The sequence below is a fragment of the Mytilus galloprovincialis genome, chromosome 3 (assembly GCF_965363235.1).
Source record: "Mytilus galloprovincialis chromosome 3, xbMytGall1.hap1.1, whole genome shotgun sequence".
In the NCBI taxonomy this organism is placed as follows: Eukaryota; Metazoa; Mollusca; class Bivalvia; order Mytilida; family Mytilidae; genus Mytilus; species Mytilus galloprovincialis.
In genome coordinates, this window is record NC_134840.1 from 50,107,815 (window position 1) to 50,121,760 (window position 13,946).

At 31.5% G+C, this 13,946-nt stretch overlaps 1 protein-coding gene across 2 annotated transcripts in view; it reads left to right on the top strand.

Annotated features, from left to right (window-relative positions):
* Positions 1 to 13,946, top strand: part of LOC143068225 (RAC serine/threonine-protein kinase-like) — a 49,900-nt gene that overhangs the window by 1,901 nt on the left and 34,053 nt on the right. For both annotated transcript variants that reach the window (XM_076242118.1, XM_076242117.1), the window contains exons 2-7: positions 5,081 to 5,158; positions 9,387 to 9,509; positions 11,012 to 11,226; positions 11,673 to 11,804; positions 12,963 to 13,028; positions 13,554 to 13,745. In XM_076242118.1, coding sequence (XP_076098233.1) covers positions 5,101 to 5,158; positions 9,387 to 9,509; positions 11,012 to 11,226; positions 11,673 to 11,804; positions 12,963 to 13,028; positions 13,554 to 13,745 — 786 coding nt within the window. In that variant the 5' untranslated portion in view covers positions 5,081 to 5,100. The remainder of the gene's footprint in view (positions 1 to 5,080; positions 5,159 to 9,386; positions 9,510 to 11,011; positions 11,227 to 11,672; positions 11,805 to 12,962; positions 13,029 to 13,553; positions 13,746 to 13,946) is intronic.

A 13,946-nucleotide genomic window follows, 5' to 3' on the forward strand; every position in this document is an offset into this window, starting at 1 on the left:
AACAGTCGCTGTTTTTCATTGTTCAGGCAGATCTGGAGCTGTCTAAATTTTGGTATACATTTATACAAGACTTACAGACCAATGTTGGCTTCTGGTTCACACAAATTGTTAAATAAAGATTGTTTGACTGAGAAACTTTTACATCTCCCTCTTTTATATCCGGTATCAATATTTACTGAATCAATTCCTTACAGTAGTGATTGGCTTTGAATGTCTGACAGTTTCTTCCAAATTTTCAAGTATACATATTACATGTATCTTGTAAACAATTGTTCAAAATTAAACAGCTAAAATAATCAGATTCTTCGAATTCAGTAGAATGAATCTTAATGTGTAGTTTGATTTTAGGACCTTTTTTGAAATTGGTCCACATTGAGGTCCAAAAGTATACTACAATGTATGTAAGTACTTGGTCAGGAATAATAATCAGACAGCTGGTCATTCTTTGTAGAAGCAATCTAAACTACATCAGCTATTCTCTTATAAAGTTTTTCTAGATTACAACATAATGACTAATCTGACATCTCCACCAACCAAATAGTTAAAGTGGTAATTATACTAAAAGAAAATAAAAACAAAACTGCATTTGTACCTACATGTATTCTTAACTTTTTAAACATGATTAAGAAACTCAATAAAAAGTCCACCTTTAAAATTTATTCCAAGACAAATAACTTGAAATGTTACTTACATTGTAAAGGTGAATCACAACCAATTTATACAGGACATTATACAGGTTAATTCCATCATGGCTGACATTGCTAACAATGGAACCTGGGGGGTAAAGTTCAAGGTTTGTCTTTTATTTTTAGAAAAACATTATAGATAGAGTAGATTAGACTGGGGCAGAATTGTAAAGACTGGTGAGATTTACCTTATAGGTCCTAATGACAGCAGATTGATATGGTTATCCTTGAAGACCTTTGATGGTGTCTCACATAAATGCTTTCCTTACAAATTACAAGAAGAACACACAGGTGGATTCAATCTTTCCTAGCTTAATGTACTCAACAAGTCATTGTTGAGGGAGAATCCTTGGAGAAAGTTCTTGTGGTTAGTGGAGTCCCAAAGCGACTGCACTTGGTTGATTATTATTCCTCCTACATAATGTATTTATCAATGACTTACCTGACAACATAACATCCAACACATGACTATTTGCAGATGATTGTATAGTATACAGTACAATATATATATACTAAAATACTACTAGCTATATATAGAAGATCTCTAAAAATTTGCTGAATGGGAAAAAAACCTGGGGCATGCAGGGCTACCAGACGACTAGAACGCAGAAGTTGCTTTCCCATCCGTCACTTTGCTTTGCCCGACCATCAATAGGGAAAACAAGTCACCCCATTGTTTACGATACTCGCATTCAGTCAGACATTTTCAATTTTTACCAAGTTGATAAAACATCAATTTTTTATTGATAATTAATGAAATTCAGACTGAAACGATTCATTTTCTTAAGAAATGAGGTTTAAGCATTGACTTTACAGTGTGTAGCAGGTTTATATTTAATAAAAAGACCAACTTTTTATCACTGCATGCACTTCAGGTTCTTGTTAATGAGAGTGTGTACATCAATCTAACTTTCGGCGGTTTAAGTTTGTTACTAAAGTAATAAAAGCTGCCTTCAGTAAATTTTTAGTCCATTTACAAATGTATTGCATTAAAAACATCATATTCCTTTCCAAATAGCTTGTCAAACAAACATAATTTTACTATATGGATATAATTTATAAAAAATATTGGTTAAAGTTGCTTACATGTAACTCTGAGACTATAATACTAATATATATCTTCATTTCTTAAATTATTAGGAGATGTCTTTACTAATCATTTAAGTGTAATTTCATGGACAATGAAAATCTCATTTGTCTATTATCTTCAGAACACTGGTCATTTACAAGAAAAATTGAGAAAATTAAGGGGAGATTATTCAAACATTATAATTTACTTATACAAGTATATTTTTTTTTTTACTTCTTCAAAGTAAATTAAATTACCTGTATAAGTAGTACCCCTGACTGCCTTTTGAGTGCTAATTATTTAGTTGGTAGTTTCTCATAAGAACCTTAACTTAAACAACTTTGTATTTGAACTGTTAATTTAATTGTATACTTAGATATGAGTTGGACAATTTTAAAAAGAACATTATTTACATTTGACCCTTCATTCTATAGTTAAATCAAAACATTAAAGAACAGCCCATGAAGGAGCCTTTTCTTTCAAATCTCACCACTTCTCCCTATCAGTTTCAAAAAGAGAAATCACTTCTCCCTATGATTCTGAAGTAGTGTGAGCCCTAGAGCATGGACTTTCACCCACAGAAGTACAGTGTACAAACAACCACCAGATCACTTTCACCTACAAAACACTCATACATGTACATGCTTAAGGGACAAGTGCTAGAAAGATCAGACAGAATTTCATGAAGCTTTGTAGTTACAATGTAATAAGGAAACATAATGTAAATGTGCATATCCACAAGAAATTTTCATCAGGTAACTTTTGTAGGAGTTATGCATCTTTGACAATTTGAGGGTGTAGGGTATTTGAGTTTGCTCTCAAAGTTTTTTTAAAATTTTTATTGGATTTTAAACAAAAATAATGGAATAAATTTGCAGTACATTAATGGTTATATTATTATACAAATTTTATTAAATGAAAGCTTAAATGCTTAAATGTATTTTATCTAGCTATAGGAACAAGATTGAAAGAGGAAAAGGATTGATTGATCAATTATTGACAATGTAGTGAATGATTGTAAAAAAAAGAGAGAAATATTGATTAATTTAAAGTTCTGTCACCAGCGCAGGGCTCACCACGTGCACACTAGCAGTTTCTTGTAATAAATGCCAAGTTTATGTACAAGTACATGTAGTCATAGATTTTCTGTCAAGTTATTACATGTTTCTATTTGATTTTGCCAATGTCTTCTGTTTCTGACTCCTCATTTAAATTGCATGTCAAATGCATGTTAAATAGTTATAAAACAGTCGAATTTGGTGTCTCCCACACGTAAATAAGACGGGGAGTAATTTTTAACCGGATTTTTGTGACAAAAATGTCGGTTATTGATTTGGGGATGTACGGCGGGCGGGCGGTCGGTCGGGCGGGCGGTCGGTCGGTCGGGCGGGCGGGCGGGAATCAAATGTTGTCCGTGCATTAACTCATGAACCGTTCAACCAAAGCTTTTAAAATTTTAATATGTTGTTACTGACAACTAAATGAAGGTCAAGTTCAATAATGGCGATTTTGACTTTTACCGTTCAGGAGTTATGGTTCTTGAAAGATTGAAAAATGGAGTTTACAGTCGTGTCCGTGCATTTACGCATGAACTGTTCTACCTAAGCTTCCCAAATTTTAATATGTTGTTACTGATGACAAAATGGAGGTCAAATTCAATAATGGCGATTTTGACTTTTACCGTTCAGGAGTTATGGTTCTTGATAGATTGAAAAATGGAGTTTCCAGTCGTGTCCGTGCATTTACGCATGAACTGTTCTACCTAAGCTTCCCAAATTTTAATATGTTGTTACTGATGACAAAATGGAGGTCAAGTTCAATAATGACGATTTTGACTTTTACCGTTCAGGAGTTATGGTTCTTGAAAGATTGAAAAATGGTGTTTCCAGTCGTGTCCGTGCATTTTCTCATGAACCATTCAACCAAAGCTTTTGAAATTTTTATATGTTGTTACTGATGGCAAATTAAAAGTCAAGTTCAATTATGACGATTTTGACTTTTACTGTTCAGGAGTTATGGTTCTTGAAAGATTGTGAAATGACGTTTCCATTCACGTTGTTGCATTTACTCATGAACCATTCAATCTAAGCTTTTCAAATTTTAAGATGTTGATACTGATGACAAAATGGAGGTCAAATTTGATATTGACGATTTTCACTTTCACCATTCATCAGTAATGGTTCTTGTGATATTGCCAGGACACAAATAAATATTAATAAATCCGGTTTGCTGTCGTTGTGACAGCCTCTTGTTCTATTGTTAATTGCCTACAGGTTTTCATTTGAAGTGACCGGTCATCCTAATTAACACACTAAGTTGGTGACAATTCTATCTGACCACACACTCAAACCTATATTATGTCATAAATTTATCACTATTCAAATTCAGACAGTATCAAGCTTAGGTATATATTGTATCCAAATTTGCCTCAAGTGTTCAGGGTTCAGTGTCTGCAGTCGTATCAGGCTTTGCTCAACGAAGCATTTTATTTTAATGTTTGTAGGTCCTTATTTTGTTCCACTTTTAAGACATAGTACACATGATACAAAATGTAGTAGGTTACTTCATACATGAGGTTCAATAAATACAAACTTTTTTACATTTATTTGTTAAAAGAAAATTTCTGATCAATTGTTTCACATGAAAATGAATGTAGAACACCTGTAAACAGTGTTTTAAATTTCAACATCTAAGAAATTCATGTTTTGAGTGCATTGTAAAGGAAATGTTCAAGACATTTATATTGATGTTTTAAAAATATTTGAAATTGTATGTTTATTTGTTAGTATTCATATATCACAAAAATGTACATGTATGCAGAAAACTATTATGACAAAAATCTTGTATTTTCCTTTGAATTAAATGTATACTATGTATAAAATGGAATAATATTCTATCATAATAATAAAAACATTTGTTTTTAATTGCATGTTCCTATAAATTTGAAAAAACATTAAACAATTAAGAGCCATAATTAGATTACTATCTAAATGTACATTAATTTTGGCATTATTTTCTTCAATGTTTCATTATAAGGAAATTTCAATGGTGCAGTTGTGGTTTTCATACTATAAACAAATTAATGAATACTGTCTGAAGTTAAATTGACTTCCCTTTTACGATACATATTGAGAAAAATACTTGATGTTGTTTATCAATGTGTGAAGGTCGGAAGGGCAGTTGTTTAACAAGTAGTTGTTTATTTATACAAGTATGACAAATTTCTCAGAAGGATATTTTCAAGGATAATATATTTAGGTTCTACATTAGTGTTCCTGATTGATTATTGATTGATATAAAAGTACAAGGTTGTGATGTTTTTCAGACTGACGGGCAGACAGGACAATGAACCCGTCTGGAAGTAGCATTCCTGTGGTGAAGGAAGGATATTTAATGAAAAGAGGTAAGCTTGTTTATTCAGATTTCCTGTGAAATTTTACCATTTGGAAATTGATTACATATCCCTATTATTGACTACATGTATATGTTCTTGTCAAATAGCACGTAGTTTACAGGTAGCAATGTAAGTTTCTCACCAATGGTCAATAATTTCAACAGCTATTTGTGTAATTTTTATCAGTCATCATTGTCATTGATATGATGGATGCTTTTAGATTACAACGATTTATAGAAAGTGTCATAAAACACCTATGACCAAACATTCATGTCCATTACAGTCAATGGGTGACATAGTGTACATGTATGATAGTACATGTATGTAGCTAAATATTGATAGTTTGTAGCACATCAGATGTTACTATAGCCACTTATATCTTCTAATGTGGCATAATTCCTGCTGGAGTTTTCCTTTATTTTATTTTGTTCAGCAAGTTGTTAATGTTCTCCATTATAAAAAAAATAACCTTAATACAAAACAAATGTACATTACACCCAAGTACAATATATCGATGACTAATATTTTTATAAAGTGAATGTACATGTACATGAGTTTAGACGATCACTCTGAGTTTTATTTTTTATTTAGTAGAAAAAATATACATCAGGTTTTCAAAAGGATCAACACCAAATTATTAATACTCATTGTGTTTCACAATGATACATGTAAGGAGAATACAAGTTCACAATTGCCATAGGTGTCCATGAAATACATGTATAAGATTTGTATTTATTGAACAGTTGAAACAGGGTCTAATACCTTAAGAAAGATCTGTGTTGTATACTTGATGACAATGTTTGATAAACAAATATTCTCAACATAGTGATATAACCCAAAAATTCAAAATGTGTGATTTTGTCACTTGATATGCTTCCTTTTGATATGAGTGGGATCTTATATATCTGAAATAAACAATAGAAGTTGTGATTAGGTTTCTGTTTGCTATTTCCCTATTATTGACTACTGTACGTACAGATATATAGATTGACAGAAAATGGAATTAATGTTAACAAATTAACTAGATTAGTTTTAAATTGGTTTGTAATGTGTGTTCTTACCAAATTTAGATTCGTTGCCTATTAATACTTTTGACAGTTACCTTACTTTATCCAATGGAGTCCAGAAGTGTATATTCTATTTTGGAGTAAAGACTATGTAGGTTAAACCTCAGAGATGAAGCAACTCAACTTTAAAAGTTCACCAAAGTGTAGTGGTCACAATATGATTAACAGCACCCAAACATTTTTTGACCAGCATTTGAATTAGTTAATTTATGAACAATTTCAACTGATATAAATCTGCATCTGAAATCAATGCCAAATTCCCAAAGATATATGCTACAAAAAAGATAGACAACCACAATATCTTACAAAGCTCCCAACTGTCATATGCAAGTGGAAGAGTTTAAATAGTTTTTGTTGAGCCTGCAACTTTTGTTGCAGAAAGCTCGACAGGGATAGTGATCAGGCGGCGGCGGCGGTGTTAGCTAACTTCTTAAAAGCTTTATATTTTAGAAGGTGGAAGACCTGGATGCTTCATACTTTGTATATAGATGCCTCATGTTACGATGTTTACATCAGTCACATGTTCAATGTCCTTGACCTCATTTTCATGGTTCAGTGACCACTTGAAAAAAAAGTTCAGATTTCTTGTAATGTTGAATTCTCTCTTATTATAAGTAATAGGATAACTATATTTGATATATGCGTACCTTGCAAGGTCCTCATGTCTGTCAGACAGTTTTCACTTGACCTTGACCTCATTTCATGGATCAGTGAACAAGGTTAAGTTTTGGTGGTCAAGTCCATATCTGAGATACTATAAGCAATAGGGCTAGTATATTTCGTGTATGGAAGGACTGTAAGGTGTACATGTCCAACTGGCAGGTGTCATCTGACCTTGACCTCATTTTCATGGTTCAGTGGTTATAGTTAAAATTTTGTGTTTTGGTCTGTTTTTCTCATACTATATGCAATAGGTCTACTATATTTGTTGTATGGAATGATTGTAAGGTGTACATGTCTAGTGGGCAGATGTCCTATGACCTTAACCTCATTTTCATGGTTCAGTGGTCAAAGTTAAGTTTTTTTGAATTTTTGGTCTTTTTATCTAATGTTATATGCCATAGGTCAACTATATTTGGTGCATGGAAATATTTTATGATCTTTATGTCAGTCGCGCAGGTTTTATTTGACCGTGACCTCATTTTCACGGTTCATTGCACAGTGTTAAGTTTTTATACGACCGAAAAAAATGAAAATTTTTTGGTCGTATATTGGTATCACGTTGGCGTCGTCGTCCGAATACTTTTAGTTTTCACACTCTAACTTTAGTAAAAGTGAATAGAAATCTATGAAATTTTAACACAAGGTTTATGACCACAAAAGGAAGGTTGGGATTGATTTTGGGAGTTTTGGTCTCAACATTTTAGGAATTACGGGCCAAAAGGGCCCAAATAAGCATTTTCTTGGTTTTCGCACTATAACTTCAGTTTAAGTAAATAGAAATCAATGAAATTTAAACACAAGGTTTATGACCACAAAAGGAAGGTTGGGATTGATTTTGGGAGTTGAGGTCCCAACAGTTTAGGAATTAGGGGCCAAAAAGGGTCCCAAATAAGCATTATTTTTGGTTTTCGCACCATAACTTTAGTATAAGTAAATAGAAATCTATGAAATTTAAACACAAGGTTTATGACCATAAAAGGAAGGTTGGGCTTGATTTTGGGAGTTTTAGTCCCAACAGTTTAGGAATAAGGGGCCCAAAGGGTCAAAAATTGAACTTTGTTTGATTTCATCAAAAATTGAATAATTGGGGTTCTTTGATATGCCAAATCTAACTGTGTATGTAGATTCTTAATATTTGGTCCCGTTTTCAAATTGGTCTACATTAAGGTCCAACTTAGTTTGATTTAACAAAAAATGAATCCTTGGGGTTCTTTGATATGCTGAATCTAAACATGTACTTAGATTTTTGATTATGGGCCCAGTTTTCAAGTTGGTTCAAATCAGGGTCCAAAATTATTATATTAAGTATTGTGCAATAGCAAGAAATTTTCAATTGCACAGTATTCAGCAATAGCAAGAAATCTTCAATTGCACAGTATTGTGCAATAGCAAGAAATTTTCAATTGCACAGTATTGCGCAATAGCAAGAAATCTTCAATTGCACAGTATTGTGCAATAGCAAATATTTTCAATTGCACAGTATTGCGCAATAGCAAGAAATATCTAATTGCACAATATTGTGCAATAGCAAGAAATTTTCAATTGGAGTTATCTTTCTTTGTCCAGAATAGTAGTTGAATCAACTTAAATCATTGTTTTATACAATATGCAATGTATATTCACTTTTACTACCAACTGATAAATTAAAACAATCTTTACTATTCAGTGATAACAAGCACTTTATTTTACATTTTAATATTTTATGATGTATTTAAATGAGTAGTTATTGTTGCAAACTCCATTAGAAATTTGAATTGAGATCAGTTTTGGAAAAAGGGAAAGGGGAATGTGAAAAAAAAGGGGGGGGGGGTTAAATTTTTCTCATTTCAGATTTCATAAATAAAAAGAAAATTTCTTCAAACATTTTTTTGAGAGGATTAATATTCAACAGCATAGTGAATTGCTCAAAGGCAAAAAAAATATTTTAAGTTCATTAGATCACATTCATTCTGTGTCAGAAACCTATGCTGTGTCAACTATCTAATCACAATCCAAATTTAGAGCTGAATCCAGCTTGAATGTTGTGTCCATACTTGCCCCAACCGTTCAGGGTTCAACCTCTGCGGTCGTATAAAGCTGCGCCCTGCGGAGCATCTGGTTGTGTTTTGGTCTATTTTTCTTAAACTTTAAGTAATAGGTCAACTATATATGTTGTATAGAAGCATTGTTAGCTGTACATGTCTGCCTGGCATGGTTCATCTGACCTTGACCTCATTTTCAAGGTTCATTGGTCTTTGTTTAGTTATCTTGATTAATGTTAAGTTTATGTGACAGTTGTAATAAAGCTTAGCTTTATACTTAGGACTATCAACATAATATCAATGATTAGTATAGAAAGCGAGACATTTCAGCATGTGCACTCTTGTTTAATACTTGTATTTCTATTTAAAATGATTAAGTGAAAAAGAAAATCTAGGATTGATTAAATTCTTAAAATATATTATTTTACTACATGTATTATACATTTTTACATGCAATGACTAAAGTGTTGTTTTTTTCTATTTTAGGAGAACATATAAAAAATTGGAGAAAAAGATATTTTATTTTAAGAAAAGATGGTTCCTTTCTAGGCTTCAGGGCAAAGCCAGAACAAGGATTTAATGACCCACTTAATGATTTTACTGTTAGAGGTAAAAAGTAGAAGATATGTTTAACTTCACTTTTTATAAACAAACAGATAACATTTATGTGCTAAAATGCTGCAGCTAGTTTGAAACCATGTGAACGTAACTTAGCACATGCAATTATGTTCATTTTTTTACTTAATACAATGAAACATAAATTAAACACAATGGCAGGTGACCATCTCAAACTTTTATTTTCATGCCCCACCTACGATAGTAGAGGGGCATTATGTTTTCTGGTCTGTTGGTACGTTCGTTCATCTGTTCGCTCCTCCGTCCGTTCATTCGTCCCACTCCATGACCAATATTTGGTAAAGGTAGTTTTTGATGAAGTTGAAGTCCAATCAACTTGAAACTTAGTACACATGTTCCATATGATATGATCTTTCTAATTTTCATGTCAAATTAGAGTTTTTACCCCAATTTTACGGTCCACTGAACATAGAAAATGATATTGTGAGTGGGGCATCGGTGTACTTTGGACTCATTCTTGTTAATTACAAGTTTAAACTCAAATATAAAAGCACATATTAACACTTAGAAAATGCTAGGAAGAATCCTGCACATGTTCAGCAACAAAACAATCTACAAAATAAAAACAAGATGTTTAAGATACTTAAACAATATGAATACAAAAATAGTATTGGAAAGAAAAAAATATACTTCTAATTAAGTAGAAGATTATGTTTGCTCTAAAAATCCTACAATAAGAATTGGTTCACAAACGGTCAATATATATGGTTTTGAATTTTTTTCAAAATTTTCGACAAAGATTACACGTTATAGAGTAAAACAGCACTTTTTATGCCCCATTTAGGCGAATTATGTTTCCAATCATTCCCCTTTCAAGTTTTTGGTCAAGATAGTTTTTGATGAAGTTGAAGTCCAATTAACTTGAAACTTAGTACACATGTTACCCATGATATATCCTATAATTTTAATAGTGATTTCTTAAAGAATTACTTCCTATTTGGTCAGCATCTTAACATTTATAAGTTGTAACATGAAAGCATTTTACAAATGTGTTAAAGAATAACTTCCTGTTTTCCAGTACTTTAAATTACAAGAAGGTGTATGCTATGCATAACAATGTGTGCAACTTCTAAAAAAAATCAGTAATATTTATAATGTATCACACTTTTATTACAGAAAATGCATATTAAAAAAAAAACAGGATGAAACAACCCACAAACTTTTCATAAATTTAAACTGCATGAACAAAAGGAAATTGTATATATATAATATTACAACAGTTTTACACCATAAAAAAAACTTTAGTCATCTTGTGGTCAATCTAAGTTGAACTTTTGAATACATTAAACAGAGACTCCTGAAATGACAATAAACTTTTAAATATACCAAATGGAAAATTTAAAGTTATTTAGGTTGATAATAAGCATTTGATATTGGGTATTCTTCATCACAAAATTAAATATAAAAATTGCGGTTTTTATCCAACTCAATCATATTAGAAACATCTAACATTAGATTCAATATTTTTTGTACAGATTGTCAGTTAATGAGACAAGAACGTCCAAAGGCCAATACGTTTATAATCCGAGGATTACAATGGACAACAGTAGTAGAGAGGATGTTCTGTGTAGAATCTCAGGAGGAGAGAGAAGAGTGGATAGCAGCTATCAATTCTATCTCGGATGAGTTGAAAAACTCTGATGAAGGAGCAGAGGGACCATCACTTTTTGACAAATCAAAGAAAAAAGTGGTAATATTTTTTTCTATATTTTTAATAATCCTATATTTCTAGATTATATTTTTTTGTCTTAAGTGCAGCTAAAGTAACTGCAGTTGGTGCCAAAATATGAGAGTCTGATCCTCCGTCTGTACATTACTAAATTAGTTTCTGTTCTAACTTTAGATAATCCAATGTTATACTCAATACTTATTACCACCATACTCATATCAAGTTTGAAATTTTGGTGGCATCACTATCGCTGGTCTTGAGAAATGCCCTTTGTAAATTGAAAAATTGCAGAATTACCGTATATTTTCAAGCAGGGCATCTGTGTCCCAAGGACAAATTCTTAATTTTTTTCGATTAAAAACTAAAACACAAAGCAATAAAGACTTATAGATCTTCTTCTGACTTGATTCCTTCTGTATAATGTGATATATTTTTTAATGAGTTTCTCCTCGTATTTTTTATTTCAGTCATTAGATGACTTTGAGTTTTTGAAAGTACTAGGAAAAGGAACATTTGGAAAAGTCATCCTTTGTAAAGAGAAGGTGACAGGTCATCTATTAGCAATCAAAATATTAAAGAAGCAAGTAATCATTCAAAAGGTAAGTGCAACTATTGTAAAAATTCTTTTTTCTCTCATTCTAATCTTCTTGTAGTTTTAGGCATGATCATCTTTAAACTCATGAAATTAATAAGGAAAACAATCTTAGAAAAATGACAATCGATAATTTGATGGATTCATGTACACAATGAGTTTGATTAAAAAATCAATCTATGAAAAATTTGAGAGATTAATATGCATGATCATTTCCTTTCTAGTATTTACTTGCACAGTTTATCATTGATAGTTTCCTCTACTTTTTATGCCCCCCCGCAGTAGTGTAGGGAGGCATTAAGTTTTACCCTTCTTCGTCTGGACATACATGTTTCAAAATTGGTTTCCATTCTCTAACTTTAGTTTGCCTCAACCAAATGTTATGAAACTTAGAAACCATGCTTATTTCCACAAAATACAAATCAAATTTGAATTTTAATGGCATCACTTTTATCGTTATAGAGTTATGCTCTTTAACAAATGGAAAAATTGCTTTTTTGATTTCGTTTCCATTCTCTTACTTTAGTTTGTCTCAACCAAATGTTATCAAACTTACACACAATGCTTATTTCCACAAAACAGAAGTCAAGTTTGAATTTTGGTGGCGTCACTATTACTGTTCTAGAGTTATGCTCCTTTACAAATGGAAAAATTGCTGAAATATTTGTTTCTGTTCTCTTAATAAAGTTTGCCTCAACGAAATGTTATAAATCTTATGATCAATTCTAATTATCACAAAACACAGATCAAGTTCAAATTTTAGTGGGGTCTAGTTAAAGTTCTAGAGTTATGTCCATTTACAATAGGAAAAAATTGCTGATTTTATTGTTTCTGTTCTCTCACTTAGGTTTGCATCAACCAAATGTTATGAAACTTATAAACATGCTTATTACCACAAAACTTAGATCAAGTACAAATTTTGGAAGCGTGCCTTTTACAGTTGTTGAGTTGTGTCCCTTTACAATGTATAACGTTATTTCCAAGCAAGTGCATCATCTGTGTCATTCCCCATTTATTTTGTCAAGGAACACTCAGAGGTTTTTCTCTGCAAACAGCACAGCTGCAGTATATATATATTTACAAAAAGAGTACATTATCTTTTTTTCACATTATTTATGTGTGTTCTGCTTTGTGTATTTATATATTATGAATTTTCTTTTACTAGGATGAAGTTGCACATACTTTGACTGAAAACAGAGTATTACAGACTACAAAACATCCTTTCTTAACAGTAAGTTGTTAACAATCAATAGATATTTAGTAATGCTCACTTCTTGGATTATTATACACTGTAAATTTTCTTCAGATTGTTTACCTTTAAGTAACAGTGGTATAGGATTTGATCTGAATTTGTATTTTGATCTGTTCCTTTATTTTTTGTCCAGATTTATTAAAAGATATCTACTCTGAAGATTTCTTTAATTGATTATGAAATTAGGAAAGAGAAATGTTAGAAAATATATATATATACAGGAAGTATCCTAATAAAGTTGTAAAATAACTGTATAAGCACTTTCAATGTCATTTCTTTTATACAGTTGAATGAATATGATTTAATCTATCACCAATCACTATCTCACAATAAATCATGTTTAGGTATGAGTAAAGTACGATGTTTCTACATACATCCTTTGTTCTTTATAAATCTTTGCTATTGCTAAAAAACTTGTAAATGCAGTCTTTTTAAATATCTGTTTTTTTTCTTTTTATTGATATGTAAAATGTATATATCTCAAGACATAATTTTCTTTTGCAGCAATTGAAGTACTCATTCCAGACGACAGATAGGTTATGTTTTGTTATGGAGTATGTAAATGGTGGTGAACTTTTCTTTCATTTATCACGAGAACGTGTGTTTTCAGAAGAAAGAACAAAATTTTATGGTGCAGAAATAATTTCAGCATTAGGATATTTACATGAAAATAATATTGTTTATAGAGATCTGAAGGTGAGTTTGTTTGTTCAGAGGTGTGAAGTATGCTAATATGTCTCCTCACAAGATGTTTTTGTTTTTTGTGTGGCATTTGAATCTCTTAGCAGTTACTGAAAGGTTTAGATTAAAGGATTTATGAGTGTTAATTTAAATGAGATTTGCTTTAGCTGATAGTAAAAGGGGAGGCACTGATAATTTAAGTTTTAGGTGTGCATT